Consider the following 27,903-nt stretch of genomic DNA (forward strand, 5'->3'; position numbering starts at 1 on the left):
AAATTTCATGTGTACATTAACCAATGTGTGCGAACTATTTTTCAGAAAAAAAAAAGAGCAAGAATAATTTTTATTTCTGCAGGTATCTACTCCCTTGCTGGTAGAGTCATAATCCCTAACCAAAGTCTTGGGAATTGTTTAAGCAAATCAGATACATGACACTTTCATGTGCCTTCATTGGCTGAAGAACTGGGGCTCCAAAATATACCTCGATATTTTGCAGCATGTTGTCTGTTCTTTGCTTCAGGCAGTAACGGCAGAGAGAACTGCAGTGTGTCTTGGGCCTGGCAGGATTTACTTCTCCCAAAATTTACACCTTGGCTTGTTGTCCTGGTTTTCTTGGGCCTTGTGCTTTTGGAGGGGAGCCTCTCCTTCATTTTCCTTTCTTCCTTTTTTGAATTGCTCTTTGCAGTACGATCATGACCTGAGCCAAAAAGGAGGGAAAAACAAATCCATATCAACTACTACGGAGTTACTACTTACTAAAAAAGTACACGGCTTTGGTTTCCTTCACAAGAAACTGTGGTATTATGGCAGAAACATTTCCTTTACTAAAGGAGAGCCACAGCATGATTCAAAACCTAGTACTAAAATGTGGAAACTTCAGCCATAGGCACAGGACCTGGTTTTATTGCTCCAGTGATATGATACCCCCTAACCCACCCTGGAAAGGTTAATTCCAACATTTCACAGAATCAGACCATACATCCCCTTATGGCATGCTGATACATATGAAAAGCAATGAACTGATAGCTAGAGCCTCTTCCACCAGCAACTGCAGGATGATAGTGCAGGGTCAGAGGCACTATCCTTTGCCATTAGGTTGAGATTTTCCAAGCTCTTTTCCCTGGGCTGTTCACAAAGAGGTTAATGAGCTTCTGGACCTCTGGTGTCTCAGCTGGGAAGCTCCATGCCACCAGTTCTGGTATCTGCCAAAGCGTATCAGCTGCTGCTGAACACATAGGAGTTTTCCTGCACTGCTAATGTACTGCTACCATCTGTCTTATGTCTTTCAGTATCTTGAGATAGCAAGACCAAGAAACCCACCAAACAGAACTAAATCTTATTCTTTGGTGTACTTCGAATAGAACCATAACTGAGAAACCTTTTAAATATTGAAATGTCTTCTCTGCAGACTTCGGAGACACTTTTGCTGTTGTGTTTCTTCATCTCCTGGGAGGCCAGATTAAAGTTGGATGAATGGACATTTCCTCTTGTGGACAGGATCGTATCACGGCACACACTGTTTCCTGCCTCCTGTGGCACAGATGGCTTTTCATGATTGACTTTAGCATCATGGGTGAGATTTTCAGAGCTAAAACACACAGAGGTCAGGCCAGAGAATATTTTATCTCCACACAAATTCATGACAAGATATACATAAAGATGACCATGCAAAACAGAAAACCCTTGCAGGTAAAATTCCTGCTACTTTAGTCTGAAGCATTTCCTAAGAATCATATGAGAAAAAAAAGAGAAAAAAAGAAAAGAAGTAATTTACTGTATTTCAAACTACAAAGAACCACAATGCCATCATACCATCTTAATGATACTATTGCCAATATCATGTAGCCACTATACCACTATCCCTTCTGAGTCAGCCAGAAGTACCCATCACAGAAGCACCAGAGGGTTACCTTGTCATCACAGAAGTAAAGACAGACACCAAAGACATTTCTTTCCTCTTTTATCAGGGGAAAGCCTACAATTTTCAAGTTTGTGTAGCGAAGTCTGAGCTGTAAGGTGCAAAGCTGGAGTCCTTGAAATAATTTAGTGTGAACAAATTAATATGTATTATTTCATAAGGTGTTTGTGGCAGGATCCGCTGCAATCCAACTAGCTAGCTAACTCCACTTTGCTCTGTTACCCAACAACAGCCACATGTACGCTTGGCAAGTCACAGAACATTTTATGCTATCAGTAGGTGGGTACTTACGAAAGTAAGCGACACTGATGACTGTCAGTGTTATTGCCATGGGGCCTTGCACACCCATAAGAGTGTACAACCTTCATTGTTCACCATCAAAACATCAGAACCCAGAAGTGAAGGGAATACGCTAGCAATGAGCTATGCACCAACACCATGACAATATTGTGATTTTAAGATATCCAACCATTCTAAACTAGAAAATGTCTGTTTTGGACTGTCTGTGCCACCTAGCCTGGCTTGGCCTTTATTTTCTCACCTCTGCCCTGTTTCTTAGTATCTGCATGGCCCTATTTTATCCCTCCCTCCCAAGGCAGCAGCAATCATCCCTTCCTCCAGAAAAGCACCAGATCAGTGCCTGTGTGCCGGTGAGTCCAGCAAAGCTGGGGAAAGGAGCTTCAGCTATGTGCTGAAGGAGGGGGTCTGTTGCTCCAGATGAGATGGAGGAAAGAGGATTCTTTGCTTCTCTACTATCACCTTCCACTGCAGTCTCAACCATGGGATGAAGTGGCCAAGGACAGCTGTCTAGCTTATGAATGAAAAAATGAAGCACAATGTCAGAGGAGCATAAAAAGGAGGAGAGTGGATTTGTAGAGAAATCAGGCAGGGATCATTCTCTCACTCCTGCTTTGTGAAAAATGCTAGAAACCTGTAAAATATAACAGTATCCTACCTGAAATCCTCTCCTACTTGTTTGGCAGAGGCTGTAATTGGCAATTTTACTGTAAAAAGTAGAAAAAAGAAAAATCTTGAAAGTGCACATCAGATCTCTTAAAAAAAAATCAACACAATGAAACATCCAAATTTTGTCTTGGCCAGTTCAGACTCAATAACTGGCTGAGGCTGATACAGTTGCTGTAACTCTACTTACTTTAACAGTGAGTAGTTACAGGAAGTAGAGCTACAGCAAGCAGATATCACTGGACATCAAGCCATTTACTCAGATGACTAGTTGCGGGGATTAAGACTTTCTTCATATTGAGCAGATTCCAACTCACATGCCCACCTCCCCTTCTTCATCTATTGCCTAATAAAGGCTGTTTTGGGAAAAAGATACTCTAGGTAGCTCCCACTGAAACTGTTCCATAGAACTGTAAATCAGGAAGTGAAGGTGCCAAAGGCAACATGATTATTTTGTTTTGGAAAACATGCAGCTCAGTTGAAGAACATGTTCTCAGTCCTAGTGTCTGCTCCAAGGAAAGCAAGTGTTTGACATTCAAATGACACTGGACTAGAGTCATAATAGACATCTCCAGAGCATGAGTACTATGTGGAGCCCCACTGGTCAAGCAACATGGGTGGGAGCGGGAGAGAAGAGCTGGTGCCACCCGACTGATCTTGACAGGCAATATGTGTTCATGGGCTGCTCAGCTGCTCATGGCAGGGTGGCTGTCTGTGCAAGAACAAGGTGCCCTGGGGCATGAGCAGTGCCAGAGTCCCAGCACCCAGGGAAGCTAGAAGTTAAGTAGCGTGGCAGCATCCAGAGTGGTGGTGTCACTGCAGTCAGGCAGTGGCTGAACAGGGGCCCAGTGCAGGTGACTTGAAAGTACCTGAGTGACAGCAACTTTTGGGCTAGAAATTGTTTCCTCTCAGGTACATGTATAGCACTTGCCTTCACTACACACCCACCCTGCTGATCAGACAACTCTGGAAGAGCAGTAGGAGGGAGAAAAAGGGGATATAGTGTGTTTTACAGGCTGTGGGATAGTACTCCAGTCCAGATCTAAAAAACACAGTAAAAAAATATTAACAGCCAGGATTTGTTGTTGTTTTTTTCTTCCTTCCTCTAAGCAACGTCAATTCCAGGAAAGCCTAGAAGAACGTGTTCTGTTACATACCCTTGGGCATAGTACATGATAGCTAGGAACGAACAGCTGCAGCTGGGGGAAGAAAGTGCTTTGAAGTCACCCAAGCTTGCAAAAACATTTAAAAATTCATTCTTTACTAATCTCCTCTTTTGCAGGCAAGCCCTCATCAGTCCTAACACTTAACTGTACTTAACTGTACCACACTTAAACTGTACTTAAACTGTACTTAACTGGATCGCCTGTCCCACAGAAGCCAATTACAGCTGTAATGACTTGTGCCTAGACTTAGAGGCTGGCAGACGGGAGTCACTTTTAACTTCATCTTTCCCTCCGTACTGCAGGTGGGTCATGTATCTTCTTTCTCAAGACATGGATCTCCAGCACATTGGCTCCTGTGACAGGCATGGCCCTAGCACTGGTGGCAGGTGAAGACCACATCTCCTTGAGTGGCAAAATCACTGCTGCAGCCCAGGCCCCTGGCTTCTCTCTCAGCATGACCTGACCTGGCAGATGCAGCTTACCAGCCAGCTGTGGACCAGGTTAGCTGCAGCTGGCTTTAGTGCTGCACTGCAAATACCTCACCTGCAGGGTATGGTGAGGCAGGAAACTACTAGGTAAGGTCCATGATCAACGGGTGAGATGAACCAAGTCTGACAGTCTATGGGGAGGCATATCTCTTGGACATAAATAATATTTACAACATTTTGAAGCTCCTTTTATTCTAAACAAAGAGGTGCTTTATACTGTTGATACAGAATTTTATTAATAGTATTTAATCCACCTGGCCAAAATAAAGGAGGGAAGGCAAAACACAGGAAAACCTTTCACTTACTTACATTTTCATAGTTTTAAAAAATACATTAAGAACACAGGATCCCCTCAATCAATGAATCCTGTCCTCTCCTATCACAGGCACATCCTTCCTACAAACCCTTTCACAAACCAAATATTTATCTGTTAGTTTTCCAGCTACCATGCTACTTTGTTTGATTTTCTTCTGGTTAAGTTCTCCAAGACAAGAACAAAGTAGTCATAAGGTAGAATAGCTCTGGGTGCATGTCTGAGAAAAACAAGACAGGAATGCATAACCAAGCACAAAGCCATTACTAAAACATACCGCTACGGCATGACGTTAGATTTTCAGCACCTGAAGTGTGAAAATCACATGAATAAAGACCGTCCTGAGAATAAATTCCAGTATCCTTAATGTAGGCAGAGAATAAGTAATATGTTCTCACATTCCTCTGTTTAACTGATCTGTGATAGCTCCCTATGAACCTATAAAACTCACAGATTTATATTAAAACACAGATAGTATGTAGGACTACTTTAGTATTTCTCAACCAGTCCTCACTGAGGAATTCTAGATCTCTGGTCATGAAAACAGCGGCTGAAGTACCGTTCTGTATAATTTGCTGACATAACATCTGGAAAAGATTTTAAAACTCTTACATCAATGAGAAGAATCCTTTTTTTTTTTTTCTTTTTCTAATTCTTGGAATATTTCATGAGGCTTGTTTAACTGTGTAGGAGAGGTCTGTACTGAAACCAAAAAGTCCTGGTTGATCCCGGTTTTCCATAGGATTTGGGCTACCTTGTTTGACTTCAATGAAAGTTTTCTCCTCTTGTCTCTCTGGACCAAACGAGCACATTATTACAAATGTGTGTAGCCTACTGCCAATAGGAACAAATATTTTTTCACCTCTCTGGAATTTGCCTCGGCTTCAATTTTTCTCCAGTGAGACCATTCCCAATCAACAAAGCAGAGTGTAATAATGCGACAAAGACAGTTTAAACTAAAGAAAAATGAGCTCTTCCAAATGCTAAGACTGCGTGAAATCACAGCCAAAGAACTCTGTGCTTATCTTTTTGGGACATACTCTTTACTGAGGTTTGCGATTGTAGAAAAAAAATGGCTTATTGTGATTTTAAGAATTAAACAAACATATAATGTTTACCTTTTTTCACTGGGTCAGGTACCTGAAATATCTTATGTTGAGTTTCAATGACCTGAGTCTGTGAAACAGAGTAGAAACAGGAACGAATTATTAATATTATTAAGTTCCAAAAGATTGAATGACAAAAAGGTATTATTATCTTTATGATCAGGCACTTCATGGCTTGTTTAAGGAGTGTACACTAGGTTAGGACAGGGGAAGCTTGGTAAGGGTTCAATAACTAGTGGGAAAACAGTTAACATATAAAGATCAGACTTTTCCTTTTTCTTCTTTTTTTTTTTTTTTTTTTTTTTTAAGCAGAAGGAAAACTAGGCATTCAGTATTTGGCCTGATTTTCAAAAGCACAGAAAACTCAGCAACTTGTGTTCACTTTACAAGCTGTTGGGTGCTTGTGAGAGATGCACTGGACCCCTTGACCAGACTGGTGGTGGTTTGGTGCAGGCTCTGGAAGAGGTAAAGGCCTCAGCTAGGGCCGGGCTGTGAACTCCTCTAGTTACAGTCTGTTCTCTGAAAACCCACAAAGGAGCAGAGTGACACAGTGAGCATCGATGCATATGAGCTTGGAACACCGATCATGTGATTTACACATGAGCGGTGGGTGGCTTTTCCAAGACTCATTTATCAAGGAACAAAGTTGTGGGTACAAGGAGCCTCATGCGTTCCCACCGCATGTAATTTGACTATGGGCCAACCACTTCATTCCATAAGTATGACAGCCTAAGTGAGCCTTTTCTGAGCTCTCCCTGCTAGGCAGCATGGCTGCGCAGCGCTGATCTCCCCTTGAGCTGGGACACCTCTCAAGGTTGCTCCTCGACGCAGAGAGACCTTTTACGAATGGCAGATCTTTGGTAACCAACCCATATGGCACATAACCTTGTAGTATGATAACCTTGATTTTGTCTTGGTAACTTTGATTTCATGCTGAATTGATAAATTTTGCATATATAATCCCTTAGACATAATCCATTGTCCAAGTCTGAGACTAAGATTGGACCTAGCTGCACCTAAGCTCCATCAGGAGTTTAGAAAGCAAGGGGGCCTACTCTGAACCTCATGACTCAACAGGAGGGTCTTCCTTATTCTTTTGCATCCCCGGTCTTTCTGTGAATCATTCTAGCTTCCTCTGTATGTTTCTTCCATGCAGTAATTAATAGAGCGAACCTTGCCATCAAACTTTGTTAAGTCGTACTTTTACGACATCATATTAAACCCACTTTCGCTAATATCTTTGACGGTGATTCCTTAAGCGATCTAAATCACTCATGCGTGACAAAGTGATGTAGCCAGTGGGATCCCAAATCAGGATTCGCAACAGTGCTCAGCATTATAAAAAATATTTAAGTTAAATTCCTTTTCATGAAAGTAGGAACATAACATTACACTCCACTGTTTTCATCTAGGATTTTTAAGTGTTTGTCATCTACAACGAGGCTCACATTTTCTAAATAGTTATGTAGGATGCCGAAAAGGAATAATGGAGAAGTGACATTTTAAAAAAAGATCAGATCTTATACCAGCTACTCTGACAATGACCTTTTAATAAACTTAATCCTATGGTAGTTGCTAGGCCAGCTAATGCTGAGTATCAAATCACACACTCTGAACAGCTGGAAGGGGCATGATGCAGCTTTACAAATATTGCCAGCACAAGTATTTCAGAGCTGGGGCTTGGTAATGATCCCAGAGTTAATTAAAAAATTTACTGCCTGTTTCCCTAGAATGTCCTGTGACCTTTTCCTTCCTCTTCTCTTCACAGCACTCTACTGGACTGGAAAACACAATAGAAAATGTTTTAATGGACTTGGCAAAAATCTTGTTCAATGGAACTGGAAGTGGAACAGGTCCAGCTGAGGGAGTGAGGTGTTACTAGTTTTGGAGACCAAAGAAGAGCTGGTATAATCTCTAGCTGCAAGGCATATTCCTTGACAGAAAGATCTGAATGTATCAAATAATATATTCATGAGACATAATTTTACCATTTTTTCCTGTCCCAGACTTGTTGATGTTGATACTTCATTCATAGATGAAACAGACAAAAAAGAGCAATGGGCATTCTCGGTCAGCAGCTTTTGGTGACAAAATTGTTCGTCTAAAGTTACAGTGGTTGAATTAAGTTATCATGTATCAGTCTCTGCTCAGAAAAAGAGCACAACATGTTTCTACCGGGATGAAAAATACTCACATTTTTGCTTTCATTACTTCTGTCCTTAGCAATGCTGTGAAAATGTTCTCCTGATGTTTTGGTTTTTTCCTGCACAGAAAATAATATGTAACCATTTTGATTCATAATGGAATATTATAGTTGCAAAGAAAAAAAAAGAGTTGCAAATAAACATGATAATCACAATGCCAGAAGGAACACATGTAAGCAAGCTGCTCAAGATTGAATTCATTATGCTGTTCTGTTCAGCAAATATTTATGAACCTGGACACAAACATATCGTATTGACAAGGGACCTCACTTCCTACTCAATTTGGCTTGTTTATTTTTAGTCTGGGAACCTGGAGAGCCAGGCTTTCCCAGTAGTATTAATGGCCACTGCTCTGTTTTTCCAACATAGGGGCCTCTGAAAAGAAAGACTGGCATAAAATGCAAAAAGCTTGGGAAGCATGGGTCTACTTATTGAACCAATGAAAGCATTAATAAAGCAGCCAGCATCATAATGTTTATGTACATAAAAATAATATTACCCATCAAAATACTATGTGATGTCTTCTTCCAAATAACAGTTTGCTTTCTCTAGGCAACAATAACAGTGCTCCTATTTTACATCTGAGGGCCATATAGTTTTCCAGGCTGAACATCAGCAAAGTGCCATTGACGGCTACGAACAGCTCCAGCATGAATTTCTGTCAAAAACTCTACTGTACCTGTGATATTCCTTGCTATTCACCTTTTTCAAATGCCTTTAAGAACTTCCATCAAGAAGAACAACAGAAATTTTGGTAAGTCTTTTGATCTAATAACCTTAATTAGTCACTGAAGTAGATCCACATGGGAAAATGTGCATAATCATGAAAAGAACAAAAGAAAGAAACTGCTTTCAGGAATTGCCATGTACTGTTCTTTCAAACTCGTTAGATAAACTGTTGTTACTTTCTTTACATAGTAACAGTATCGCTCTGATGTGTTTTGCTCCCAGTATACATTCAGCAAAAGTACTTTAATTCATTGCATGAAAGATGCATGAATGCAATTCATACAATTTCACTGCATGAAAGATGTCTTTGCCTATGTTTCAGCACAGAAATCACAGAAAAGGACCTAGTGAAGCTCCACTTAACTAAGAGTTTTGCAATGTATACCAGTGTTTATAGGTATTGGCAGACATACCCTTACAGAATCAGGCTTTTAGGTGGCCAAAGCTGTGTTCAGTCCTGAACATGCTCATCCTCTCCTAAGACAGGCATGTGATGGGATGGGCTCTATACCCAGAAGGATCTCTGCTGGAAAAGCCTCCTCTTTATTGTGTATTAAATTAGTGACTCATTTCTAAAGTGCAGTCACTTTTGAAATAGGGAGGTTTAGCAATCACTTAAAGCTGTGGTTTCACAGACCGCTGAGATCTCCTAAGGGCTTCCTGCTACTGAAGGAGAAAGTCTCTTTTCATTTGTCCTTGGTCCTGCCTCCCCCATTCCAAACTGCCACTTTGGTCCCTGCTCCTAGCTCGTGCTTTCCTCCATATCCCTTAAACTGGCTCTCATGCTCAAAAAAATCTTGTGTGAGCTGACTTAACTCATTAACCCAGCAGAAAACCATCTCATTCTTTTTGCTGGGTGTGTTTCCCATCAGATTAGTGTGTTAAACCAGGTCACGGCAGGGACTGAACATCAGTGGGATATAAGTGGAAGAAATACACAGCAAAGAATGTGGCAGGAGGAGACAAGGGAGGACAGAAAGTGACTGTTAAATGCCTTATCACATCATATGAAAAGTCTGTCGGGATGAGGAATATGCTAATCCATTATTTAGTACAGACCCTGAAGTAATTAAGCTTTAACAAATGCTCTTGTGTGGGTTCTGTATGGCTCTTCTCAAGTGTTTCTAGGAAGGCATCCCTACCCTTCTTTGTTCTTGTCTGTTTCTTTTGTATATATTACCAGGTTTAAAAACTAAACTAAATGGACAAGAAACAATACCCCAAATTTCTGCAGTGGTCTTCTGTGTTTGCCTGGACTTCAGTTGTCTAAAGCAGTGTTACACCCCTCCAATTCTTTTTCTGAGTTTGAAAGTCCCCTGAAATCACAATTATCCAACAGGGTTCCACGGCTCCAATGTCACCTGGATAAATCTCATTACAGGGCTGTGAGAGATGCGCTGGACCCCTTGACCAGACTGGTGGTGGTTTGGTGCAGACTCCGGAAGAGGTAAAGGCCTCAGCCAGAGCCGGGCCGTGAACTCCTCTAGTTACAGTCTGTTCTCTGAAAACCCACAAAGGAGCAGAGTGACACAGTGAGCATCGATGCATATGAGCTTGGAACACCGATCATGTGATTTACATGTGAGTGGTGGGTGGCTTTTCCAAGACTCATTTATCAAGGAACAAAGAAAGTTGTGGGTACAAGGAGCCTCATGCATACCTTTTCTATGGCATGTAATTTGACTACAAGCCAACTACTTTATCCCTATGACAGCCTAAGCGAGCCTTTTCTGAGCTCTCCCTGCTAGGCAGCATGGCTGCATGGTGGTGATCTCCCCTTGAGCTGGGACACCTCTCAAGGTTGCTCCTTGACGCAGAGAGACCTTTTACCAACGGCAGATCTTTGGTAACCGACCCATATCATGCATAACCTTGTAGTATGATAACCTTGATTTTGTCTTGGTAACTTTGATTGCATGCTGAATTGATGCTAATGAAACGTTATAGAAATTTTGCACATACAATCTCTTAGACATAAACTTGACCAAGTCTGAGACTGAGACTGGACCTAGCCACACCTAAGCTCCATCAGGAGTTTAGAAAGCAAGGGGGCCTACTCTGAACCTCATGACTCAACAGGAGGGTCTTCCTTATTCTTTGCACCTCCGGTCTCTCTGTGAATCATTCTAACCTGAGTGTAACTCAATTTTCCTTTGTATGTTTCTTCCATGCAGTAATTAATAGAGCGAACCTTGCCATTGAACTTTGTTAAGTCACACTTTTACAACATCATATTAAAACCACTTTTGCTGATACCTTTATTGGTGATTCCTTAAGCGTTCTAAATCACTCATTAGTGACAAACTGGCATAGTTGGCAGGATCCTAAATCAGGATTTGTGACAAGGGCTTGTAATCCCAATCCCTGGGGTGAATACCATGCACAGATGTTTTGCAATATGCAGTTATGAATGAGAGTTATGTGGCAGCCTGCTCAATCTACAGCTCAGTCACAGCCATCAGGCGAACCCGTCTGCCTTGCTTCTACTATCATTTATAGACCACAAGGAATTGGCGCTTACAGATGTCAGAAAAAAGTGGAATCAATCCCACTGACTGGCATGGTGAGTGTTTCAACACAAACAAGGCTATTTTTAGCAAATAGAGTTTGCAGAGCACATAAAGGGATCCATGGCAGCTTCCCTCACCACAAGTGCACTCACTAGAGTTTATCTGAGTACATCATGTTTCAAACTGTCATCTCTGAAACTAGATCTAAAACTCAAAATCATGTAATTTGTCAACCAGTGCAGTCATCTGAAATGCCTATCTGCATGTTTTGCAGAGTGCTACAGGGGTCACTTCAGCTTTTCATATCCTTCGTACACAGTCTTGGTACTAGTTTCCCCTTTTACTGTTGTTTATTTACTGTTTTTATGTCATAAACAGGAAGCAACAATTTAACAGGAACTATTATTGTTGGCTAAAATTCATCCACAAGCTTTCTACAAGTAATACAGTTGCAGAAGTTTGTTTTGCTTATCTACAGAAAACATCTTTAGTAATATTACTGTAATCACAGGCACCAAAGAAATAAATACCAAGTAAGCAAGGACAAGAAATCATGTTTCAACCCATTCTTTTCAGCAAAATAAGGAAATACAGATTTCGGGAAAATAAAATGTCTCATTGACCTCCAGTGAAAGTACTTTGTTAAATCTGGGGCTACATTTGCCTAAGAGATTAGAAGTAGGCAATAGGGTAGTCTGATGCTGACAGCACTTAGCACCAGTGTGAGGACTCGCCTGCATGCGTGACAGGAGAACACAACTCCTGAACACTCTGAACTGGGTATCTGAAAGTATGGCTGACACCAGCATACATGGGCAGTACTTCTTGTGCTTTAAGCTGGTGCCCCCCTCCTCCTCCTCACCCTGACCCTATGTCTGCTTACTCAGCTGTACTGCAGAACCTGACAGGTAGAAAGCCACCTTCTTTTGGAACAAAAACATCACCACCTGGACGATCTGGGTTAAGCTATAGGGAAAGTTAATACTATTGCTCTGCACTGTTCATTCGGACTGTATCTCTATTGACTATTGATTTGTTAATTACTATTCTGACTGACTTACTCCTAAGGTTCTTCAAAATAGAGCCTGTTAAACTCTAGTGATTCTTTCCCCGTGGCATTCAGGACGGAGATGTAAACAGACAAGAAAAAGTCATAGCATACCTTAGTACCGAGTTTTAGCCTGTGTGCAACAACATCACAGGAGTCTGGGCTGCCAGAAGTTCGGCTGCTGTGAAAGACAAGCATTGTTTTGTTTAATTTCCAAATTTGGTGATTGCAAACTATTTTGCAGCATTCATTCCAACCATTAGCAGGTGTTTTCTATAGTAACCCTAGCTGTAGAGATGTAAATATGTTTTCCACATGCCTGTCTTCCAGATCCACATTTTAATTTTACAGACCTACAGCTAACCTGCAAAAACTGGGCATCATCATCTTAGAGAAAGCTTGGTTATCAAAAGAGATGTAATCTATCCAGATGGCACCTCCTGCTTCTACCTAGGTTTCTTTTAGTTCTGCTTCACACACCTTCCCTCTCCCCTCCTAAATCCTCTCACAGAACATCATCCTCTTTGTTCCCAGCGAGCCTTCTCCTAGTTCTCTGATGATACATTAAGATCTTGTGTCTCTTTTTATTTCCTTGCAGTTCAGCACTGGCCATGAATCTCAGCTCTTAGTTTCTATACTCTAGGCACCTAAAGTTTGATGAGATAGATCCAACCTATTAATGTTTCCCCAAAAAAGAAATGTACAAAAGTTTTATTCCCTAATAAATGTCCCTAGGGCCACAGCTGTTCAGACATAAATGCCCACCTCTCACAAACCACCTGCACAACTGATCTTGCAGTCACTCACAGTATGCACTGGCACAAGAGGAGCTGATCATGTTTAATAGGTGTATCGTTTGGTCAGCGTACAGATTCTTGGACTGCTATCAATTACCCTGAACTTAACCTCTTTGGCTAAATGGAATCAGACTAGCATCTTCCATGGTTAATAAAATTAGGTTTATACAACATCAAAACAATATACCTTATATTGTGGCTAGATTGCTCTGCAAAATGTAAGGCTGAAAAAAAGCATACTGATTTAAGTTTTTCAATAGACTAAGCTCTGTACCAATGCAGTTTCATTTCTCCTCACGAAGGCCACCTGGGGGAGATACAGAGCTCTACTTCCAGTGAACTGGCTATTAAGGTTTGGATATAAGATTCGTATGCAATCTTTTAAGGAGTGTTAAATTAAGAAGTGTGACTATTAAAAGTCTAATTTTAGTAACATTTCTAGCATTTACTCTGGCACTTTTTATGAGGTGCAGAGAACATATAATAAATTGTGGCATATCTGAATAGTTCAAAGTTACCTGGAATCCCAGTCTAACACATTAGAATTCAGGACCTTGGAGTTCACCCTGGCTTGCTGTTGCACTACTTTCTCATGTTCCTTCAGGCACAGATAATAATAAGAAACACCACAAATTTAGTTTACTGCTTAAAGAAAGCCATTATCAAATTTATTATTGCTATAACACTATAGGGTATTATGTTTTGTTACAGTAGGATGAACTGAGGCGGGAGAAAAGGCCTAGGGGGGGACTCTCCTTACCTCCTTGTTATGAACACAGTAGCTCAAGAGAGCATCACAGAAATGCTGTCCTATCGACTCCAAGTCTTTCATATCAAAATGGGTGCTTCGTCGGCAGCCTGCAGCATCAATAGGAGCAAGACAGAAATGAAAATGTCACTCATCCTGCTGACTGCTAGGTATCTGTTGTATTTCAGGATGGTGGCTGACTGCAAACTCACATATCTTTCACTGACAGATGCTAGACAGGTCTACGACTGCCAGAGTTTTATACAGATGATATTACAGATCATTATTCTGCCTAGATGAACAAATCTATCCACTCAGAGGGGATTAACTATAATGCATAGTTAACTGATTCCCTATTACAAAATTTCCTAAAAATACAACAGGCTTTAGTTACTGCTTTTAATTTGCCATCCACTAATGCTGTTCTTTCATGATACATATGCAATAATGCTAGTGGTGGCCTGCAAGGTTGCTATGTGAATGCCCTAGTTTTAGTGTTTTTTCCAACTCTTCTCTTAAATCATCATTCATTTCTATCCAATAAGACAGAACACCAACAAGGGGATGGTAGCTCAAGCTACTATTTTGTATGAAAAAAACAAAAATAAAGGTCTTGTTTGACGATTCCTACTAAATAGCTACAGGGAATTGTCTCACCCAACTTAGAGCCACAGATAGAGGCTTCCAAAGTGTAGCTGTTGTTGATGCCCATCTTCCACATTACCACTCGACCTGTGCCTTCTTTGCTCTTTCGTACTCTGAAATGGCAGTCTGGGAATGAGAACTTAAAAGACGGGTACAGGATTAGCTTTTGAAGTAAACGGGAAGATGCATTAATTTCATTTTAACTCTGCAAGTTTTTAAAAATCTTATCTACCAGGTAAACAACTGTGAGTTTTCACTCTACTTGAATATTGCACAACATAGCGCAGAGCATACTGTTATTACTGGTACAATGGTGATGTAGGTGAAATAACAGCCCTTTGATTAAAAGTTTATTTTACTTTAAGGATTTCTGAGACATCTGCAAATAATTTTTCATGTGGCTGTACTTGTTTCTAAACAATCCTATATAGACAGATGACCAGCTGAGTTACCACAAATCCTGTTATATACCAACATGCATATTTACTAAAAAGTTGGAATAGCTCTTCTCTCATGAGTTAATAGACCAACAGTTTGATGCAACCGATCTGGAGCTCACAACCACCTCATTATTGATATCTGAGGAAGACAGCATTAGCTGCAAGTATGCAATGACATCTAGTAGGTTAGTTTCTGTGTTGTTTTATTCTTGAGCTTTTGCAGCCTTTCTCGTTCAAAAGAAGCTTACTGCAGTCAGAGTTTGCTGGAAAATGACATATTTTAAAAGCCCTCATTTCCTACTAGACTTTTTTTTTTCCTAATTGAAATATCTTACACAAACATGGTGATTTTGACACAACTTTCAACAGATGTTTTCAAAAGGATTCACTCTGAAGAAACATTTTTCTTCTTTCGTTTCTTATTTGCTTACTTGTTTGTTTTTAATTATACAATACATTTTAAAGCTGCATTTAATATATGAGTATACAATATTTAATGTTAGTTTTTGACATTGTTAAAACAATGTTACTTTGATATTCTGGGTTTTTTCATTCTTTTAAAAAAATCTTTAAAAAATGCTAACTTTATGACCCAATTCAACATGATACATTTTAGAGTGCTGGAATTTCAAAGGAGTTAAAATTTCATATTCCTACCATTTCTAGTTTTAGCCAACTGAAGATTATTTTACTGGGTGAAGGGCAGTCTTTTAGTAAATGTGGCACCTTAACAAAAAATTAGGGATCCCAGATGATGCTTGAATTTTCAGGTGAGTAAGTTTCTAGCCAGACATTTGCTTACCTTATCTGGGCAGCTCTTGCTCAGCAAGAGTGGGAAGACACGTGGATGCACATATGGTGCTTTTGCTTGCTGCTTTCTTTCACAACCGTACATGAAGACATTTTGTTTCCTGTTGTGACCATGGATGTCACAATACAGAAAAACATCACGTTCCCCCATCACTCTGCAATATCGGATGACATAGAATACTTTATTAAAAGTGTTTTTTTTCCCTTCCACCTCAGAAATAAGCCTGAGCTAATACGTTACACTGAAGCTAATACGTTAATACGTTACGTACGTTAATACGTTAATACGTAGCACTGAGCTAATACGTTACACTGTAACCTAAAGAGCAAGAAATCAATACAAGTTTCATACTCTGAGCTCTGCGTTAAACTCTGAGTGTGCTAAATCAGAGCTAAACTGCTCAGTTCCCTCCAGAACAAAACACTTGTCACTGCACAGAAATGAGTGTATGCATCATCAGCCTTTGTCCATGTGTTTGTTCTAACTCTCAGGCTTGGTTATTGTTCTGGTTTCAGCTGGGATAGAATTAATTTTCTTCCTAGTAGCAGGTATAGTGCTGTGTTTTGGATTTAGTATGAGAATAGTGTTGATAACACACTGGTGCTTTAGTTGTTGCTAAGTAGTGCTTACACTGGTCAAGGACTTTTCAGCTTCCCATGCTCTGCCCGGTGCACAAGAAGCTGGGAGGGGGCACAGCCAGGACAGCTGACCCAGACTGGCCAAAGGGCTATGCCATACCGTATGACGTCATGCTCAGTATATAAACTGGGGGGGGGGGGGGGGGGTGTGTTGGCTTGGGGGCAGCGATCGCTGCTTGGGGATGGGCTGGCCATCAGTCAGTGGGTGGTGAGCAATTGCATTGTGCACCACTTGATTTGTATATTCTTTTATCATTATCATTATTATTATTTCCTCTTCCTCTGCTTTCCTATTAAAACTGGCTTTATCTCAACCCACAGGTTTTACTTTTTTTTCCCGATTCTCTGCCCCATCCCACTGTGAGGGGAGGGTGAGTGAGTGGCTGTGTGGTGCTTAGTTGCCAATTGGGGTTAAACCACAACATTTATATACATCCAGCTCTGTAGATGTGTACGCAAGCACATTGTACAGCTGAAACCTGCTATTCTTATCTGCTGCTCTTTCACTACTGTACGTGTTGAATAATACATGCTATACAATTATGAGACTGAAGCATAAATGGCAGTGAATGCTCTTTCCTTTATCAAACTAGAGACATCAATTTTTATGATGTTCCAAGATTCTGCAATGTATTATTGCTTAACTAACTTTTTAAAGAAAACTTACAGGTAGATACACTGGGATTTAGCAACCCAAAACCCCAATGCCGAATTCATGTCGAAGCAGAGCTCTACAGGGAAGATGTGACAGCACCACAGCTTGTCACCTGGGGCTTTATTCTGGACAGGAGTTGGAAATCCATGGTGGAACTAAGAAGGAAGCAGTAATAAACATATCTGTCTCAGCTGACAGTAGCTGAATATGAGGCTGAAGGTCAGTAGCACTTCAGCAGACATAATTAATATTAACTACAGGGCACTCAAGTGCAGGCTGTCTCCATATAGTAAGACAGAGAGAGGAATTCTCCTGGAAGAGGCACAGTGCTCATCCCCTGTAATCAAAGGACCTACATACCAAAACATTCATTTGAAAGAACACAGATCTTATGTAAAACAGGCTGCAACTAGATTAAACACATTAAATGTACTAATTTTGACATTGGCTTTTTGCACAAGAGTCTTGTTTGTATTAATTTGTTACAGAAGTTAAATCAGAGGGATTTAGTTTACTAGCTGAAGGTTAGTTTACTAGCTAAAGGTTTAGTTTTATATCCAGAGTATCAATGTCTGTGACTGGAAGTCTGCATAAGAAATCAAACATATTTGTAGCAAGACATACAGCAAACTTGGCAATCTTTGCTGTCAAATGGACATCTGGGATCTATTCTGAACCTAACTTCCTTCTGGGACGTGGTTATATGCCAGAAAAGAAGAAAATGAGAGAAATAAGGAATGTGATAAGTATATTTTGGCAGAAGATATTGGGGAGAAATGCTGCAAATGTTTTGACGAAAACTCTTTTACTTTGGAGATAAAACTTATTACCAGGAATGGAGAAAGGGTATTAAAGGAAAACCTGCACAATACTGAAGAAAAAAATAACCCACTCTAAATGCAACTGAACGTAAACAAAACAGTCAGAAAGGCTTGGCTACAGGGCAAAGATGTAAACAATATCAAAACAACAAGGGACAGAGAAGTCACACTAACAAAGAGAGAGTAAAAAGGAAAATCATCTATTCTAAAGGGAAAGAAAATGAGGTTACCTTTTGATCATGTTTCGGGTGTACCAGATGGAAGGATAACATTTCTTCACGTTAGATCTGTATTTGCGGTTCAAGTCCTGACCTGTTAAAGAACAGCGGTGATTTCCCACAATCACACCATCTGGATTCAACATGGGTACCACTTTGAAGACAAAATTGTCCCGCAGCAGTTGAGCTTTGCCTGAATCGCCAAGAATGTAATCCAGAAAGCCCTTCATTATCCAGGAACTGTTAGTTTCTCCTGGATGCACCCTCGCAGTTAGTATCACAGCCTTCCTCTTGGTGCCCTTGACACTTTTGGGGGGGTTGGTGATAGTTAAAACATACACTATGTTTCCTGCCAGTGAATGGCACAAGGCGTGAATCTTGCAGAATTTGGACTTCACTGGATCTTTAGAGATGGCCACCAGGTACTCCTGCAGGTTGGAGTAGGTGTAAGGATAGCAGTAGGCAAAGTAGCAGGTGTCTCGGTCATGAGGAAACTGGAATGTCCATGTGAGTGAGAAATACTGACGTCCACCTTGGCCTGCATTGTTTTTGTAATACTTGATTTCATTTCCAGTCCTTCGCCAGCCAACCTTGTGTTTCTTAGCATCGGCTTCTGAGTACAACAGTGGCCGCAAGCCATGCTTGTATAAGCTGTTACGCTTGGTAAAATTGACAATAGTGAAGCGATACGGCATCGCTGCCTGTGTATTGCTTACTTGGAAGTAGTACCACTGCATGTGTCTGCTTGTGTAGAGGTCGGCGCGCAGGGTCAGCTGGTACTCAAATTCATTGCTAGTAGGCAGAAAGAAGACAAACAGTTGTGATGCTGGTTAGCACTGTCGTATGATGCAGTGTCAAATAATGCGGACTGCCATGAAAAAGCACCCTGCAGGGGATCAGGTGCAAATCTGATTTACACTGTCATAAATCAAAGTCTACGCAGCTGCCAGGAAAAGAAGCCTAATCGCACTGAGTATCTCAATAATGCAACTGCTGTCTTCAATAGGACTTTTAATAGTAACTAGGACTTCTAAAAGCGTTCTCCACACTATGCTGTAAAAGGAGGTGCTTAAGAAAAAGTGTTCAGTTTGTGTGGGTGATTATCACCTATAGAAAACATTCAGTGCTATGGAATGGCTGTCAGACCATTTCATGTGAAGGTTACCTGAAACTATTTTTGAAGCTTATTCAACTAATGTAAAACAAGTTACAAACCCAGAGTAACACATCCTGCTCAGAAACTGATAGCAGGCTGCTGATAATAACAACTCTGATAATAACTCCATCTTAATAAAATTAAAAAAAGATTAGAAACTTACACTTTGACCACCTTCTGCAAATTCCCACTCTCAAACCGCGCTTCGAATATCAGTGTGTTGTCCCCTTCCTGATGGAGAATCTGCTTCAGGGGGCAGAGATATCTCACTTGGGAATACATAAAGCAGGAGTTTTTGTTAGCTAGGGGAAGGAGCAGAACAGATGTCTTTCATTTCAGTTTGAGTAATTTCAGGGAATACCTGCATCCTTCTGAAAATTCCTTCTAGAAACAGACAACTGCATGGAGCTGAACTTCAAAGCATATCTCAGGTATGCGTAAAAGAAATGATACAAAGATTTTGCTTCCCATTCCCTCTTAACCTTATGGATTTCAGCCAGTCTAAGATCTGACTCTGTTTTGGAGGTCCCTGTGTCTCTCTGCATGAGCAAAGGGCAATTCGTACTCTGCACTTAGGCAAAGCAACTGAGTTAGGTGGAAAGACTCTACGACTCAGCTCCCCCAGGTCTTTTCACCAGTCAAATGGACAACTTCCCTACTTAGAAATCATATGTAGCTGACAAGTCCTGCATTAGTTTGTTTTTAAATCTGTGTATTCAATTATTCTAGTCTAGAAGTGAAACAGATGATGCCCAGACGCAGCAGCAATCACTTCTATATTGCAAGTGATGTTTTCACATCACATTTAACATGCATTTTGAGCCCATGTCTCCTTTTGCTCTCTTCTGCTACTTTTTCTGAGAGGCTCAGAGAGGCATAACTGAACTTTTTACCACAATCTTCATTACCATAGTTCATTAAAGACCAGAACTTCCACATTTGCCATCAGCAAGAATTTACTTTTTTGGTTGGGAAGTTGTTTCAGTTGCAGAATATTCGTGGCATAATTTTAACAGTCAAGGATCCTCCCTTTACAGAACCAAGGCAAGAACTATTTTTAATATTTGCTTTCTCTGTATTGGTGTCAATATGGTGGCAAAGGTGTGGAAACCTGGGTAATCAAAACTTCCTGTCATCTCCAAACCGTAACCACAAAATAGGGAGGGAAGATGCATCTCTTCTGCCAAAAGCCGGGAGCCCAGGGATCCTGCTGCAGCATCAGTGCAGCCGCGCTGGCGACTCCAGCTGACCTCAGCAGCACAAGCCGCGCTCTGACGCTTGGGTTAGGGCCAGGTCAGGGAAAAGGAGGACAGGTGGAAAATGCAGGTATTCCAGGCTGAAACTACGTTCTGTGAGACTGTGTTTCACATGGCCGATATTGAACAGGTTGTCTTATCTGCCAGAAGTGAAATTCCCCACTACATAACTTTCTAACTAGCAAAACGAATGATTTGTACTGGTGGCCAGACACCGATTGCCAAGCTGTTGTATTCTCAGCTCCTGTATCCTTGCTTCTATCTCCTTACTGCTGGATCCTCCTGAGGATAAACTGCCTCCTTACCACGCTGCCAATTAGGGGGACTGACCCTGTACCATACAGCAGGGTTAGAGCTGCACAGCAGCTCCTGTTCAGATCAGAGTTGTGTCTGCCCTTGCTTGATGAGCTGTGCTAGAGATTTATCCTGCAGCAGTCTGTCTTATTCTCTCCTGTAGAACACTACAGCTCTGACAGTACTACTCAGGGAAGTTATGTAAAGCCAAGGTTCCTATAAGTCGTTTTTTCATTCCTTGAATCACTGTTGCCACACACAAAAGATGCCATATTCAGTGTATTGTTCTTCATGACTGAAGTTACTACAGAGCCACAGGGGCTTTCATTAGAGAAGGGCTGTTAGCTTTGCTGGCTGGGATACCCACTCGAATAATTACTCTCCGATTAGCTGAAATTCCATTCACAGTTTCTCTACCCTTCCCTTCCTCTTCATGCTCTTCCTTAACATTAAGGAAGAAAAATGTTTCAGTAGTTAATCCAGTAAAACTGTTTCTGGAAACATCTGTATCAGTCAAATGCTATAGAATGAAATGCACAAATAAAAGCTGAGATCTCCATCATGGTATTTTGATGTTTCTGCATGGGAGTCACCATTGGATTGTATTTTTCTCTCCCAAATCAGAGTTTAGGAGGGTCTGTAGGAACTCAGCAGCAGGTAGTCCCCAGACAGGTAGTAAATCCCAGCTCCTGCTGAATTCAAATTCAAATTCAGTGGGAATCAGGAGAGTGCTGCTGCTGTCTCCCACAGGATGCAGTGGCTCATTACATGCCAGTCAAAGTCTGCGGCACTGAGGTCATAAATCTGCATAAGTGCAGATGCCTGTGCTACCCTACAGAGCTTCTCTGCAAGGAGGATTTTAGGGTTTCAAAAATTATATTTATTTCTATATAACTTAGATGGCAGAGCTAGCAAGATTGAGGTTTCTGTCCCAGGAACAGAAAGAAGAAGATGAACTCTATGGGGCTCCAAAGTCCTCCTCCTCCTCCCACCTGCTCCTGTCCCCCAGCTGGCCACAGCGCCCAGCAGCCCAGTTGGCACAAGGAGTCTACTCTCCCTGGTGCAAGCAGGGAAGGGGAAGTAAAGGCTCCAGGGCTCTGAAGTTCTCTGCAGGTCCTGCTACCAGCCAAACCCAAGGCTAGGAGGCAAAGCAGCACACTCAAGGCAATGAATGTACAATTACAGTCACTTAAAAACTCACCCTGTAGTCAAAAATACTGACTATTATTATCCGTATGTTTAGATGTAGAGTCTTCACAGTGATAGCAAGCACTCATATTCTGCTGCAGCTTGATGTTTGCTACCCCAGGAACTGCTAACTGCCTGTAACTGCCTGTACAACATCATTCCTCCGGAGCAGGAGGGAGAACTGGCCGTGCTTAAAGGCAGCAGTTTTCACCTCCTCGGTTGGAAAGTTTCATTAATGAAGTCTGAGAACCATGATACCAAAACCAGACTTTGCTGCAGAGTTGTACAGGCTGAAATAAGAACCACTTCCAGGCACCTGTGCATGAAGTTCAAGTCAGTAACAAAGGATGTGGAAAGTTGCATTTTTAAAGAACAGCAACTAAAGGACCATAAGAGAAATCACTGTCCTTGTTTTCAAAAAGGCGCAGAGCTGGGATTCAGAGCGTTCCTGCACATCTTATCCCTTGCAATAAATTAGCAGTTCCAGTTGCAGCGGACAGAAGTTCCTTCCTAGTCACACAGCAGTTACCAGTTTTCTTGGCCACCATATGTAGCAACCTACTAGTGAGAGGTAATACACTCATACTGCAGAAGCAGCTAATTTCTAAATAAATGTGACATCAAAGAGTAACAGTGCTTTTCAGTATACTGCAAGCTTTTACCAACTGTGTTGACTTCAAGGATGACAGCTCCCTTTCAGTTTTGTGCTTCTGAAAATCTTGTGGCCACATCTAGTTATCCTAGGATTGCAAAATTATGATCATCCTTTCTTATCATCTATGTAGAAGTAGCCCAAGGCCAAAATCAACAACTGCCAGAAGTTCCAAGTTCATCCAAGGCAACTGGATTAACATAGCAAACACAGGAAAGAATAACTCTGATAATCAACTGGTGGTGGTGGAATAAGGCAACTAACTCCCTACAATTATGTCCAATTAATCCTTGCCAGACTTCAGACCCTGTAATCAAGCACTGACCCAATCTGGCCAGATTTTTTTTCTAAGTCTTGGCAAAACCACTATAGCAAACAGGGTAATAAAATCTTCTCCCAACACAGACTTTAGTACTGATCCTGCAGTTACACAGCTCTCATCTTTTTCACTTTCACTTTTGGCTGTTAAGTTACCTTTCTCCACTCATATTTTCACAACAAACTCATTTTAGGCTGGTTCATACTGTTATTCACTGAGAACAATGGCTTGAGCTGAGCTGGACTTCCGAGATGATTAACAGTATAAGCAGAACTTGTGGATGATGAGACAGCTGTGTAACTGATTTCCTTATCTATAGGAAAACAATTTATTCCCAAGTGTCATAAAATAACAATACAAAAATCATATTGATTTCATCAGGCTTTGAATTAGGTTCATAAAGGAGATCAAAGCAGGTGCTTCATCTACCTACAGCTGACAGTAAGATTTCTCAGGGTGTTCCCACCTTCTTCTCCTAGATAAATCACAGTGCCTTTGTCAGGAGTTCGGTATGGCGGTGTCATCTCCAAACCTGTTGGAGTGTACAACGGCTCAGGGGTAGTGGGTATCCAATCTGAAAAAGAAGAAACACGCAGAAGGAGTACAAGCAGGAAGATTGTATTAGAGTCTTTATAATATGAAGAACACCTTGAAAAGTGGTTCATCCTATTTACACCAGTTGCACATAAAGGAACAGGGAAGCCCCTTTTTGAACCTCATTTTTTGTATCCGTGAACCAATCTTCACTATAACTCTAAATAAAAATATGTATCAATCTGTGCATGGACTAACTTTTGCTGTGCAAACCTACCTCTGTTCCCTGTACAGCTTGCTTACCATTAGGGATGATGACAATGGTGAACATTAGACAGCATTGGTACCATTAGGAAAACAGATGCTCCAACTACAGAGTGAAGTCACTGATTGCTGACCACACAGACGCTGCATGGCGATAATGCAGTGTCTCCATGTAACTTGCATGACATCTGCCTGGCACGTCAAAGATCTGTTGAACACCAATCCATTCTGACAGCAGGCCTTTCCTTACTGTAATATCCACAGCAGTCCTATCCCGTTCCATTCAAGATACTGGGATCTATTTTCAAAGGTAACAGAATAAGGGCACTTCCACCTCTGTGCATTTCCAATTTCTACTGATTACTTCCAAATAGCAATTTGTTGTAGCACAGGGATTGTTCAAGTCTTCACTATCTCGTAATAGGTTTGCAGTATGACTTTTGTGCAGACTGCGTAAAAGCAGTTATTAGCTGACATTCATATTTAACCATCTAGCCCTGAAAGGCAGTACTGACATTGCTAGTAACAGGACATGAGATTTGTACTGAATTTGCAAGACCTCAGGACTGAGGCTTGTCAGGTTTGCTCTGTCTGAACTTTTCTTTATCTGCCTGAAGCTTTCTTTCACTCAATTTAGCTGTGATAGCAGTTTCTCTAATTGACCAGATATGTATGGCTAATTTGTTTTATTTTTGTTTATCTTTGTGTGGTACAACCATAGGCTTATACAGACAGCAGTAACAAGTTGTTGTTCTGTGTAGGAGGGCAGACCTAGAGCTGGACAAAACTCATTTTAGGGGTAACAGAGAAGAAGGAAATAATATCTAACACATGTAAAGAACACTGTATATGGTAAATTCAGATGTAACATGGAGCTGCAGACCGATGAAGAAAAAGAAAGGTGTAAGGGTAAGCCCACAAACATATGAAAATGACCCCAGAGTTATTTGAATCCTAGAGCGGGGAAGAAGAAATCATCAATACAAACATTGTATTTCTCCCAGCAAAGGACTCCAGAGGCTAACAATTTGCAACAAACAACCCTTCCCCTCCACCGGAACAAAACCTCTGCAATGAAACCACTGACTTTAGGACCTAGAGGAGCAGTGGAAGGGGAAGCCAGGAAAATGCTGTGAATGAAGCATATGTACAACAAATTTAACTGCATTATTATTTTTTCTTTTTCTGTAGCAATTAAATCTGGACTAATAATGATTTCTATCTTAAGATTTCACTTGTACTAACAATAAATTCTTGGCTTTATTTATATATAAGGTGTGCTTCCTCTTTGCCATACACAAGATTTTAAGCATAACACAATAACTTACCAATGTGCTCAATTCTGTCCCCGATGACTTCACACTGGTGTGGCCAGCACACCAAGGAAAACTGACCGGCAGGTGACGAGTCATCCAGATTCTGAGGCTCCTGAGGATGAGGCACCACTGCCTTTGAGTCAGATGATAACAGAATCTGTTTTGCCCTTGGAAAAAGATGAGCACAAACGGAATCTGTAAGAAAGTGAAAGAACCCTCACATCAGTCTCTATTGCTCTTCGGAGGGGAAACAGGCTGCAGAGATTATCTAAGTGAAATTAACATAACTAAGCACGGCACAATAAAATTACATCCCACTGAAATGTAAATTTAATGCTCCATCCTATAAACCACACTCAATTTAAAAGTAGCGTTGAATGAATGGTTAATTCATTAAACCACAAAGCACATCAAGTATTCAACTGCGGCAGGGAGCAGCTTATTTGGGTTCCTATGGAAAATGTTGGCACCTTTTATTATTGCTGCTTTTATTACTAGTGTGTTATGGTAGGGCTTACAATCTCAATGTCTGAGTCAAAATCTGTGCTGTGCAATATTATACAAATAACAAACAAAGCTTATTCCTACAAAACTTATCACACAGAGTGTATGCAACAATGAGATAGTACTGGCTAGCATGACAGAAGAGGTAACAATCTGATGCTATCATGAATTTTGTAAAGCAACAGAGACATTTGGAGGATGGGCGGGGGTGTCTTTGCTTGTCAGCAAGGAATTCTTCAAAGTTATGAGAAGCCACTTGAATGAAAACAAGATAGGCAGAGAAAAGGCTTTGAAAAAATCTAGTAATTGGATGATTAGGACTGCTGGTACTGTGTACTGACCACAATACTGTCCTGAGAAAATTACCTGTCTTTGTCATAGATATGAAAATATCCCCTTTCAAAGCATTCTCTGACCTTCCTGCTATCTACTTAGAGCAGGCCAAAAGATAGGAGTTTGGTTTCATGGGAAATTTTTTTGTATTTGCTTTGGGTCTGAATCAGATACCAGCACCCGTAAGACTTATTTTACCAGAAAAAAATTCTAATCATCTTTAGACCTGGTTTCTAGGCCTACCTCACAACCAACAAAACATAATAAGCAAAAGTGCTTCACCTGAAGCATCTGGTTTCAAGTGCAGATGACATCGTATGTGAAAAGTAAATGAATTAAAAACAAAACTGCTGAACCCATTTTTAAACTCTAGTGGATACCTAACTAATGGATACCTGGCTACTATAATGCCAAATCAGTAACTGGTGATCAAGGGCATGCTGCAAGATGGGACTGAGGTAACTACTTACCTAGGTCAAGAATCATAAAACGTCACTAGATCTAACTCTTTTGTTTAGAGCTTGACAGTTATGTGAGCACTAACGCCTTCCCCCTTCTCCTTATTCTTCCACCCTGTGGTCTTACAGGAAGACGTAGGGGAATAACTGAAAGGGTCCTAACCTGTAAGAACAGCATATTGCTGACTGTCCTCTGTCACAAATGAGTTAGGGGGGCCTTCATCCTAAAAAAAATAAATTAAAATACTAAAATAAAATCGAAAGTCCACAGTAGGACAGCTTGGTTTTTTTTTTTATTTTTTATTTTCAGGGAGAAGACCTGCCTCTGTTTTGGTTTACTTTATGGCCTGCATAAGAATTAGGCCAAATCTGCATGTTCATGCACTCTGTCATTATTCCCAGCCGCCGCTCAGAGGAGACATGCTTTCACTTGTCCTCTTTTGCTTCCCCAGTGCCTCTCTTGTGCAGTTCTAGCATTCCTACTGTTGCATGAAAAGCTAGAGCGGAAAACTGATATAAGAAAAAAATGTTTGGTTTTCAGCTGCATTAATTAGCCCTCTGATCCCACTCATTGAAGAAGCCTACGGATGTGAGAGCAGGAGAAGCAATGGAAATGAATCGCTAGGCCAGCCCTTCTGGTGGCAGCCCAGATATACACCACAATTATCCCAAAGCACTAAGGACTAGGACAGGGAGGTGAGAAACTTGATACTGGGGAACTGAGATCTTGGCAAAAAATTAAAAAAGCACCACTCTGCAGCCAAAGTGCACGTGGGCTGTGAAAAGCAACCAGCTACCCCGGGTTAAATCTGAAGCAGGTTGGCAAGGCAGCAGAGAGACAACAGTGCTTGTCGCCTTCACTGTGCTTAAGATAGAACATTTATTTCCTGGGTTTTCAATCTAGTCCCCTTTCATTAACATCATATTCAGTTAATCCCCACATTTCCTTCCTGAAATATGAAAAAAATGTTGATGACATCAAATGCATTTCACAGCTGGTAAAAACACTCAGCTTTATGTACTGCTCCTATTTACATTCACCACATCGGCAAACACGATACAGGGGCTTCTAAAAACCTGTAGCCTTTAGAAGTAGTCCAGTAGCTGATCGGGAGGTTGATTTTTACAGGTCAAGCACTCAAGATAGCTCACAAACCAAGGCACGGCTACAATCACGACGCAGAGGAGGCAGAGGCTTTTACTCTGCTCACGGACACGGACAGCGCCAGGGATGAGCTCTCAGGACCGGGATCCGGGCGCTGCCATACGCAGCCAGGTCCCGACATTCAGCTTACGGACAAGCGCGCTCTGCGATGCGTGTCGGGTGCCTGTAGAGACCGTGTGTTACCGGGGCTGCTTACTGATCTCCTTATGACAATAAGAAGCAATTACTTCTAATGAATTACAGCTGATTTCCCCGTCAATCTGGCACCGCCTCAGAAGGGGGGCAGGCACCGAGGGGACTTACTGGGCTGCCTTCCTCCCCGACGGCGAGGCTCTCCCCGTCCCGTCCCGTCCCGTCCCGTCCCTTCCCGCTGCCCGCCGCCGCCGAGGGCCCCGGGCGGCGGGACAGGGCATGCCGGCGAGGCGGCGGTACGGCCGGGGCCCCGGCCTCCGCGGGGCCGCTGCTCCCCCGCCAGCCGCAACCGCCCGCTGCGCCGCAGACGGGAACGGCCGCGGAGCC

At 41.5% G+C, this 27,903-nt stretch overlaps 1 protein-coding gene across 16 annotated transcripts; it reads right to left on the bottom strand.

Annotated features, from left to right (window-relative positions):
• Positions 1-77: 77 nt before the first annotated feature.
• Positions 78-27,903, bottom strand: AGBL3 (AGBL carboxypeptidase 3). 16 transcript variants are annotated; one of them, XM_087768060.1, is made up of 15 exons: positions 27,688-27,903; positions 24,937-25,091; positions 23,244-23,384; positions 19,265-19,403; positions 17,958-18,737; positions 15,605-15,767; positions 14,375-14,501; positions 13,730-13,827; positions 13,488-13,567; positions 12,287-12,353; positions 7,876-7,944; positions 5,694-5,751; positions 2,601-2,649; positions 1,106-1,315; positions 78-424 (listed from the first exon to the last, which is right to left on the bottom strand). In XM_087768060.1, the coding sequence occupies exons 1-15, from the start codon at positions 27,795-27,797 to the stop codon at positions 418-420; spliced, it is 2,253 nt and encodes a 750-aa protein (XP_087624186.1). In that variant the 5' UTR covers positions 27,798-27,903; the 3' UTR covers positions 78-417. The 16 variants fall into 16 exon arrangements, 12 of the variants coding, with proteins under 12 accessions (XP_087624186.1, XP_087624190.1, XP_087624197.1 ...); XM_087768067.1 differs by lacking the exons at positions 78-424; positions 1,106-1,315 and adding exons at positions 1,326-2,456; positions 27,376-27,547 and having other exon boundaries at positions 2,601-2,651; positions 5,695-5,751; positions 24,937-25,119; positions 27,688-27,846; XM_087768070.1 differs by lacking the exons at positions 78-424; positions 1,106-1,315 and adding exons at positions 1,326-2,456; positions 27,297-27,547 and having other exon boundaries at positions 2,601-2,651; positions 5,695-5,751; positions 27,688-27,846.

The sequence above is a fragment of the Nipponia nippon genome, unplaced genomic scaffold, assembly GCF_047370975.1.
Source record: "Nipponia nippon isolate SJK-2023a ecotype South Korea unplaced genomic scaffold, ASM4737097v1 scaffold_3, whole genome shotgun sequence".
Lineage (NCBI taxonomy): Eukaryota > Metazoa > Chordata > Aves > Pelecaniformes > Threskiornithidae > Nipponia > Nipponia nippon.

Excerpts from the sequence above, each read along its gene's own strand:
- AGBL3 (XM_087768060.1), bottom strand. The coding sequence starts at position 27,797 with ATGCCCTGTCCCGCCGCCCGGGGCCCTCGGCGGCGGCGGGCAGCGGGA. Across the intron at positions 2,650-5,693 it reads ACCTGACCCAGTGAAAAAAG|TAAAATTGCCAATTACAGCC; the intron begins GTAAACATTATA and ends TACTTTTTACAG. Across the intron at positions 1,316-2,600 it reads CAAGTAGGAGAGGATTTCAG|CTCTGAAAATCTCACCCATG; the intron begins GTAGGATACTGT and ends TGTGTGTTTTAG.